This window comes from Orycteropus afer, unplaced genomic scaffold, assembly GCF_000298275.1.
Source record: "Orycteropus afer afer isolate SDZICR_OR568_19922 unplaced genomic scaffold, OryAfe1.0 scaffold00157, whole genome shotgun sequence".
Taxonomy (NCBI): Eukaryota; Metazoa; Chordata; class Mammalia; order Tubulidentata; family Orycteropodidae; genus Orycteropus; species Orycteropus afer.
Window position 1 is genome coordinate 2881615 of NW_006921744.1, and position 10474 is coordinate 2892088.

Consider the following 10474-nt stretch of genomic DNA (forward strand, 5'->3'; position numbering starts at 1 on the left):
GACAATGTTTGAGAATTAAATGTTCCATGTGGTACTTACAAAAAAAAAAAAAAAAGAGAGTCCCAAGATCAACAGACAACATGGCAGGCTGCTGAACAATGTCTCAGCCACATGCAGGATTCAAGCTTGCCAAAAGCTGCAGACCATTCCCAAGCTTCTCTTTATATACGAGAAGCAGACCACATCTCTAAAGCAGCTACTCAGTTGCTCGCTGCAGATTCCACCATGGAGCTGACTGCCAGTTTCCTCATGGGAAATAACTATCACCAGCAGCCCAGCCACACATAAACAGGACCAGCCAAGTAGACACACAACCTTAACTACCACAGATGCTTTTAATTATGGTGTTGCCAAAGAATAGTATATATACTGTGGACTACCACAAGAAGCTAGGAAGGACGATGGGGCAATCTACTTCTGTAGTGATACTGCCTCGGAAACCCAAGGAGGGGTCGCTATGAGTCGGGTCCGACTCGATGGCACATAACAACAACAACAACCACAAGAAGGAACAAATCTGTCTTGGAAGAAGTACAGCCAGAATGCTCCTTAGAAGCAAGGATGGCAAGAGTTTGTCAAACGTATTTTGCACATGTTATCAGGAGTGACCAGTTCCAAGGGAAGAACATCATGCTTGGTAGATAAGAGAGTTAGCAAAAAAGAGGAAGCTCTTCAATGAGATGGGCTGACATAGTGGCTGTACCAATGGCCTCAAACACAGATGTAATTGTGAGGACACCACAGGACCAGGCAGTGTTTTGTTCTGCTGTATGTAGGGCAGCTATGAATTAGAACCAACTCGACACCACCTAACAACACAACAACAATATTCCATTACATATACCACATTTTGTTTTATCTATTCATGTGTTGATGGACATTTCATTGTTTCTGTATTTTGGCTACTGAAAGAGCAATGAACACTGATATACAGGTTTCTGTTTGTGTTTCTGCCTTTACTTTTTCTGAGTATATATCTGGAATTTGGATTGCTGGGTCCTATGGGAGTTCTATGTCCAGCTTTTTGAGGAAGTGACAAACTGTCTTCCACAGCAGCTGTACCATTTTACATTCCCACCAGCAAAAGATGAGGGTTCCAGTTTCTCCACAACCGTATCAATACCTGTTGTTTTCTAGGTTTTTTGTTTGCTCATTTGTTCTAATCACTGCCATTCTAATGAGGTTATGGTAGTATCTCATTGTAGTTTTGATTTGCATCTTCCTAGGTGATGTAGTGCCTAAGGCATCTGACTGCTAACCAGAAGGCTGGCAGTTCAAACCCACTAGACACTCCTCAGAAGGAAGACGGGGCAATCTACTTCCATAGAGATACCGCCTCGGAAACCCAAGGTGCGGTCACTATGAATCAGAACCTACTCGATGGCAGTGAGTTTGGTTTTAATGGCTAATGATGTTGAGCATCTATCATGAATCTTTGTCCCCCAAAAAATATATGTCAACTTGCTTAGGCCATGATTTTCAGTGGTTTGGCAGTTATGCAATGACATATAATACGGAAGTTACATAACCATCCCTCACGATAGGATCTGATATAATCAGCCAATCAATTATAAGAGGATTAGGGTGGGACACAAGACCCTAATCCTACTACAGCCCTGATCTGATGTAAGGGGAATTTCCATGTGGTATGGCTTGTAACAGGAGCTCTGGTAGCATAGTGGCTAAGACACTTGCCTGCTAACCAGACGGCTGGTGGTTCAAACCCACCAGCCACTCCTCGGAAGGAAGGTTGGGCAATCCTACTTCCGTAGTGATACTGCCTCGGAAACCCAAGGAGGGGTCGCTATGAGTCGGGGCCGACTCGACGGCACATAACAACAACAACAACAACAACATGGCTTGTAACACCTTTTATCTTACAAGAGATAAAAGGAGAGACACACCAGCAAAGAGACAGAGGACCTCCTGCCACCCAGAAATAAGAGGCAGGAGCAGAGCCCATCCTTTGGACCAAGCATCACTGTGCTGGGAACATCCTAAGACCAGGAGCCATGGAGAAAGAAAGCCTTTCTATCAAGCCAAGACTAGAATAAATTTCTGTTTGTGAAAGCCATCCACTTGTGATATTTATGTTATAGCAGTACTAGATAACTAAGCTGCATCTTTTCATATGCTTGTTGGCCATTTGAATATCCTCTTGAAATGTCTGTTAAAGTCTTTTCCTAAGTTTTTGATTGACTTGTTTTTTTGTTGTTATGTTGTAGCAGTTTCTTATATTTTGGATATTAGACCCTTATCAGATTATGGTTCTCTAAATTTTCTTCCAATCTGTAGGCTGTCTTTTCACTTTGTTGATGAACAAAAGTATTTAATTTTTATGATGTCTCAATTACTCATTTTGTCTTCTGCTGCTCATGTTTTTGTTTCATATAGAGGATTTTCAATGGCTCTAGAAGTAGATTAGCTGCACTTACTTCCAAGGACTCTTTAATTTCCAATCTTTCAGTTGACAGGTGAGTGCATTAACCATTTTCACAACCCAGGGCTTCTACTCTTACTTACTAGGCTTCATTAAAATGATAACAATTTCATATATTTAATGAATATTTACTATAAATTATATGCTGATATTAGTTTTTGTCATTCCTGTTCTCCTCTGCCTCCAGCTTGCCCAATAAAGAAACTGCTAACATCCAAAGCCCCACAGACCAACACAAAGAAAGGAAGGGAAACTGCCAACTTAAAAACTAGTTCTCAGTGTATCCTACTCAGTCTGCAAGAAGAAAAATGTTTGCATATTTTTAAAGATAAAAAGTATGTATAGATCCAATTTTTAACATACTATAAAAATAAGTAAACAAATTTTAAAAGTTTTTAACAAATGTCATAGTAAATTATGATGTCTTAAAAACAAGTAGGTAGCATAGTGCCTAAGGTACTTGACTGCTAACCAGAAGGCTGGCGGTTCAAACCCACCAGCCACTCCTTGGAAGGAAGGTTGGGCAATCTACTTCCATAGTGATACCGCCTTGGAAACCCAAGGAAGGGTCGCTAAGAGTCGGGTCCTACTCGACGGCACATAACAACAAATAACAACAACAAAAACAAGTATATAATAATGTGTTAATAAACTGTGATTCTTTAAAAAAAAATCCCCTGGGATTATTTTCAGCATTCCCACTTTAAATTTAATGTGTATATTCAGCTATTAAAGAGATTACAAATGATAAGTACAAAAAGTATTTATTGCCCCTAGATGCAACCACCAGTATACAAGAAATTGAGAGAACACAAGAACATGTTAAATTATACCACAGACTGCAATCAGCAAAAACTAGACCATGGAGTGAAAATGTCTGCATAACTTGAAAACTCAATGTCACTGAATTATACATGGAAAAACTGTTGAATTGGCATATGTCCTGTGTACATTTTCAGGAACAACAACAGAAATAAAATTATTTAAAAAAAACTAGGCCATCGCAAACTCAACCAACCACCTAATTACTTGAACAAATAAATTACAAAAAAATAAAAGAGAAAGAGGGAGGGAGAAATAGAGGAAGAACTTTTAAGTCTCAAAAGCACAGCAAACCAATCACAAAGAATGGATCTCATTTAGACTTTGATTCCTCTGTTAGCCCGTAAAATATTTTTAATTACATTTATAAGACAATTGAACATCTTAACATTACTACATAGCTGATAATATTAATGAATCACTATTAACTGATTTGTAGGTATGATAATGGTATTGCAATTATGATTTTTAAGTCTCTATCTCTTAGACAAACATACTAAAATATGTAAGGATGAAATGGCATTCAAAATAGTGCTTCAAAATAACACAGCTGGGGGAGAAGGCAATAGAGACTGACCACAACTTATCTAATGAAGCCCGGTAATGAGCACATGGAAGTTTATTATACTACTGTCTTGTGTTTGTATTCATTTTCAAATTCCCATAATAAAAAGTTAATGAAGTTTAGCATATTCAATTAATTCAACTATTCATCCTGGTTTCTCTTTAACATTACACTTAGAATACCAAACGTAGATGAGAATTACCCATAAGAACAATGCCTGTCTGTCTAACATCCCACAACATTTACTAAACTTAAACCATGAAAAAAGCATGGAAAGCACATAAAAGCAATTTTTTATAAGTTATGGAAAATTTTTAACTATATTCATTGTTTTCTATATATAATTTTTTAAAATTTCCCCTCAGCTTTGCAAGTGGTTTCTGTTACATGATCTGACTTCTGTGCAGAACTGCACTGGACACGTCTTCAAAATTCTGCTCCGTTTTTCCACTAAATTATTACTGACAAAATGAATTAGGCTTTTAGTGTTTCAGTTACTTCACTTTGAGATTTCCGTGTTTTGATCTATGTCCTCTATTATCTATAACCGTATTAATAATTTCAGGAGCAAGAGAGCAGTCTACCGCTAGTTAAGTTTACATTTTTATGTAGAGCTTCTAAGGAGCTCTGGTAGCATAGTGCCTAAGGCATTTGACTGGTAACCAGAAGGCTGGCAGTTCAAAACCCCCAGCCACTCCTCAGAAGGAAGCTTGGGCAATATATTCCCATAGAGATACCACCTCAGAAACCCAAGGAGGGGTTGCTATGAGTTGAATGGACTCAATAGCAGTGAGTTTGGTTTTTGGTTTTGTATAAGTAATCGAAGGAAGTGCACTCTAAGAGGTACTTATTTATCTTTGCTTAATGCTATCTGATTATTTTAGCAACAGTTGCTATTTTTATTTAAATACACTTCCCCTTTCATCACCCACTGAAGTCATGTTGGTGTTGTTATGTGCCCTTGAGTCGGACCTGACTCACAGCGACCCCTCCTTGGGTTTCCAAGGCCCTATCACTGCAGAAGTAGATTGCCCAATCTTCCTTCCAAGGAGTGGCTGATGGGTTTGAACCATCAGCCTTCTGGTTAGCAGTCAAATGACTTAGGCACTACGCTACCAGAGCTCCTAAAATAGTCACTTTGTCATTATAGCGTTCAATACCAATAAAAACTTAAGCTAAGTTACTGTCTGTATAGAGTGGGCCACTATTTCCCATGCAGTTTTATTCATATTTGTGCCCTTCCTCTTGATTGTCTCTTTACTAGGAATGCCTTCACCGACTTCCCACCATACTCAAATCCTAACTACTCTCCAGCATTCAATTCTAATGACACCTCCTCTAAACAGTTTTCATGGTTTTTCCCAGTTGGAAAAATTTTCTCCCTCTCCTGAACTTCATACCATTTGCAGTACATTGGCCCAGACCATTTTCTACCATGTATTCTAATTATCTGTTTGTATATCTTATTTTTCTTCTGTGGCTTATGTTACTGGAGGGCTGGGCTCATGTATGATTTGTTACCATCTTCTAAGTTCTAAATCATGCTTTGTACCTAGTAGATAATCAATGAACACCTGTTGAATGACAGCAGAAGGGGCGTAAATTATTTAAATACTTACTATATGGTTCTTTAAGCATTGCAGGGGGTGAGAGTTTAATAAAATAATCAAGGACACACAGCATTAACTGAAATGAGATCACGAGATCATCTTCCATTTGTAATACTTCCCCTGAAAATAAAAAAGGTTCACCTTTTTGAGTGAGATCTTTAAGTAAGGGAAAATTATGGGTATGGATACATAGTCAACAATCATTAAAGGCATGTTAAAGATTTTGTTTTCTTTACAAAAGAGTCAACATCTGATTTTAAACACATAAAAATATAAATAAACAATACATAAAATTATGAAATTGTAACTGAAGTATAACTCTACCCTTAAAATTTCCCATTTAAGTCAGTCCTTATGTCTGTATTTTACGAGCTCTGGAAGCACAATGGTTAAAGTGCTCAGCTGCTAATGAAAAGGTTGCTAGCTCAAAATCATCAGCTCCTCACAGAAGAAACAACCTGATGATCTGCTTCCATAAAGATTACAACCTAGGAAACCCGCTGGAGTAGTCTACTCATACAAAGTCAGTATGAGTCAGAATCCAAGGCACACAACAACAATCTATGGCAGCAGATCACTAGTTCTTTTCTTCTTCAGAGTGGCCGACAGGTTCAAACCAACCTTTCAGCTACCAATCAGGCTTAACAATTGCCACCATCAGAGATCCTTACACTTTCTGAAATGAAGAGCAGAACCTTTAGATTTAGAAGGGACTCTGCAATAAGGAAGTTGATACAGAACAACAAGAAACAAGAGATAGCCTAGTTAAAGTAGTGAACTTCAAATTTAAAAAAAGCTTCAGGTATGCAGTAAGGGAGGGAGGAGGGGGAATTCAGCTAGCCTCAGATTTCTCAACATCAGTGTTCAATGCCAGAAAATAAGTGGCCTAAGGAAAACAAAACATGACCAAGAACAGGATGTTACAAAATGTTTAGCCAAGAATAGGATACACAACCAAGTTCTCTTCAAGGATAAAACCTACAGACATAGGGAATACTTTTTTAAAAAAACTCCTTGATGGTAAAAACAAGCTAGCTAACAGATCAATCAAAATTAAGAACAGAAATAGAGACATGATAATAAAGAAACAATTAGAATCCATTTAAAACAGAATTCAGACTAAATAAATGTAATTATTACAAGTACAGAACAAATGCAAATGTTGTAAATTTTGATAATATAGGAATAAAATGAACAAATCTGAACATGAGGAGAGGGTAAGTGGCAGGAAGTGTGAGAATACTGATATTCTCTTTCTTCAAAGCAAATTAAATATATTATTTGAAATCAAAACAAAGTTAAAAAATAAATATTCTAACCTCTATCTTTTTTCATAATCTTAGAGAAATATTTTAGGAAATAATACCTCTTAAGGAGACAAAACACATCTAAATTTAAGCAATTTCTTCCATTTCTCTTTCTTCTCTTTTGTAAAATTCAAGTTTTTTTTTTTTTTAATTTTAAAGGTAGTATTATAATGTTATACTGTTTTTATAAAATTAAAATTATTTCTGTCTGTGAATGCACCCAAACCATCCACCTTTTAGGCAGAATGTATACATAAAATACACTTAGAATGACAAACATATACTTTTAATAAAAATTATTTCTGGGTGTTTTGGATAACTTTTTGTATCTTTCTTTGCCCTTTTCTGTACTGCTTTAATTATATCTCATAAGCACGTATTTTCATATAATGTCACTACTCTAAAACATAAGAAAGGAAGAAAGAAAATATGAATAGATACTAGAAATAAAGATGAAATGAGACAGTAACAGTTATAAGCGAAGTGGGGGGAAAATGCATCTACATTAAATTGAATAAAAAGTTTTGGGCTTATTAGACCAAAAGAACTATCAATTAATTACTACATTAGCATGTAATAAACATAACGTCTTTACCTTTAGCTAGTAAAAATGTGATCCAAGACAGTTTTAGCACCAATACAGAATTTATTTCAGAAGATATCCTAGTAAACAAATACAAAACAGGAGAAAAAACAACACAGGAAAAGAAAAATTTAACACTGACAGAAAATTTTACAATTATACCTTTTTGTTGTTTTTTGGTTGGTTGTATATTTAAATTACATACCTGAGTTAACTACAAAATATAATACAGAAACCAACTCACTGCCACTGAGTCTGTTCTGACTCATAGCGACCCCTCCTTGGGCTTTCTAGGCACTATCTCTAGGGAAATAGATTGCCTAGTCTTCCTTCCAAGGAGTGGTGGGTAGATTTGAACTGCCAGCCTTCTGGTTAGCAGTCAAATGCCTTAGGCACTACGCCACCAGAGCTCCTTAAATACATATTTTATACTCAAACTCAATTTGTCTCAATTCACTTGATATTTCTACCTAAGATACTATACTTAGTCCACAGAAGTAATATATTTATAAAGGTAATATCAAGTATCTCAATTCTAATCTAAAAATAAGGAAATAGTATACAATAGTGTACTGGTTTCCAATTACCTTACTACTTTTAAGGTCTGTTTTCTAATTAAAATAAAAATAATAAGTAAAAATATGGATGATTCTAGTTTGCCAGTTGTGGTGTAACAAGTTACATAGCGTGGCTTTTCTAGCCATAAGTCTTTGTAAACTCCAGGGTGGAATTTGCCACGAACAACTGAGGAGCTCCTGATTATCAGTTATCCATCTGGGGTATTTCTGTTGAGAGCAGCATAAAGTAATTTTCTGGGAAGTTCGATCCCTCTCAGGTGTATGGAATCCTTATGTTGGGATTGCTTACTTTGGCCACTCTCCCAGGCTCAAAAGGAGGCCTCCTAGAGGCAGAAGAGGTCTCTCTGACTGCTGGCTGAGAAACACATGCTACTGAGAGACACATGCTGCTGAGAGAGAGATACCAAGAGACATGCACAGCTGGGAGAGAGACTGAGAGAGACTGATGGCTGAGAGACAGCGGGCTGAGAGAGACTGAGGGTTGTTCCTGAACTTGAATTGTAGCCTGATACTTCCCTAATAAACTCCATAATCTGTGAATTCTGTGTGGCCACTGCAGCAAATTACTGAACCCAGCAGAGAAGTGGCGGGTGCTGCGGGAAGAACGATTGGTGTCAGGGCTGGTGAAAGGACTGGAGGGAGGCAGCAGGTCTGGCCTTACAGGAATAGGCCATGGGCTGCTGATGGTGATTCTGTCTTCCTCTTGTGGGGTTAGAGGAGGTCAGAAGATGTGGCCTCCCTGCCCCTCTGGCACCAATTTAATATACTGCCTTGGTAAAAAAACTTTTCCATAGACATTCACTTACTGGAATTAATGGATTCATTATCAGTTAATTAATAATATATAATTTTCCTTTATATTACCTTTACTACTACTACTTCAGTGAGGCAGAAAATCTCATCAACAACTCCTTCAATCTGTTTCCAAAGAAAAATGCTAGAGCTCTTTAATGAGTACACTGTTAGAGCATACACTTTCCATTTTTAAAAATATTTTTAAATTTTTAATGTTGGACTTCATACTTACTGTTACACAAAAATTGTGTCCTGACTCTTAGTTAATAAAGTGTCTTTAATAGAAGAACAGTAAATGTTTAGTCAATAAATACGCATTTTCCCAGAGTTGGTGATATGGTGCACTAAACCAACTTCCACCTTTTTTAGTCTCCCCTTGTAGTCAAGGCATTCATTGCATATTATTTCCTTTGTGAAAAGATAAACAATCTACACAGGGCTAAAATCTATGACTATAACTTATTAAGTAGCATGCAATAATCAATCAAACTAATACTGATTACTCCAGAAAAACCTGTGCATTCTACTTGTCATTTAAAATATACAAAAAGTGAAAATAACATGCACTGAACCACTTACGAACTGCTGGGTTGTGCCAAATATATAAGTTCACATGTCCTAGAAAGAAGAAATAATTATATTAACATTAGAGGGTTTTTTTTTTAAAATCACTTTTTAAATTTTTTCATAATTTCTGAAAAGATTAAGACAACTTCATTTACAATAACATCTAAATGAATAAAATACATAGGAATTAATTTAGCCAGGAATGTGGAAGACTTATACAATGAAAATTACAAAACACCACTAAAATAAACTGAAGAAGGCCTAAAGAGATGGAAAGACAATCCATGCTCATGGATTGGAAGATTTATATAGTCAAGATGTCAATACTATCCAAAGTAATCTGCAGATACAATACAATCTCCATCAAAATTCCAACAGCATTCTTTACAGTAATAGAAAAACTAATTTTCAATTTTATATGGAAATATAAGAGATACTGAGTAACCAAAGCAATTCTGAAGAACAAACTAACAGATCTCATATTTCCTGACTTCAAAATATATTACTCAAGCGACTAGGATCTTAAGAGCTTGCAAGTGACCATCTAGATGCAATGATGGGTCTCTCCTTGTCCAGAACAAAGAAGAATGAAGAAAACCACAAAGATTCATGGAAACAACTAGTCCAAGAGACTGGTAGACCATGTGATCCTCAGCCTATATGACCCTGAGACCAGAAGAATTAGATGGTGCCTGGCTACCACTGTCTACCACTCAGAGAGGGATCTGTGTAGGAGATCCTGGATAGAGTGGGAGAACAATGTGGAACAAAACTCAAAATCATAAAAAAGAAGACCAGGTTTGCTGGTGTGACACAGCCTGGTGAAACCCCTGAGACTACAGCCCCTAGCTGTTCTTTGGGTCTGGAACTGAACTCACTACTGTGGCTTCCAGCCAAATAAGACAGGCATATGGGCTGAACATTTATATCGGGTAGATACACTCCTTGGAGAGCTCAATCATGGGAGAACAGAAGGGCAGTGTATGCACAGGGAGACAGGCAGGAGCATTAGTGCATGGAAAGGAAGGACATAGGGAAGAGGTAATTATGGAGAGGAAGTGGGAAGAGAGCTGTTATACTGTGGGAAACTTCAGTCAACATCATAAGAAAAAATGTGTACAAACTGCTATATGGAAAATGAATTTGTTCTGTAAACTTTCACCAAAATCACACACAAAAAAAATTATGTGTGTGTGTGTGTGTGTGT

General features: G+C 36.9%; 1 protein-coding gene across 1 annotated transcript in view; it reads right to left on the reverse strand.

Annotated features, from left to right (window-relative positions):
* RB1 (RB transcriptional corepressor 1) overlaps positions 1-10474 on the reverse strand; it is a 320323-nt gene that overhangs the window by 171082 nt on the left and 138767 nt on the right. The window contains 3 exon segments of the mRNA XM_007946362.1: positions 5447-5557; positions 7340-7407; positions 9280-9318. Coding sequence (XP_007944553.1) covers positions 5447-5557; positions 7340-7407; positions 9280-9318 — 218 coding nt within the window.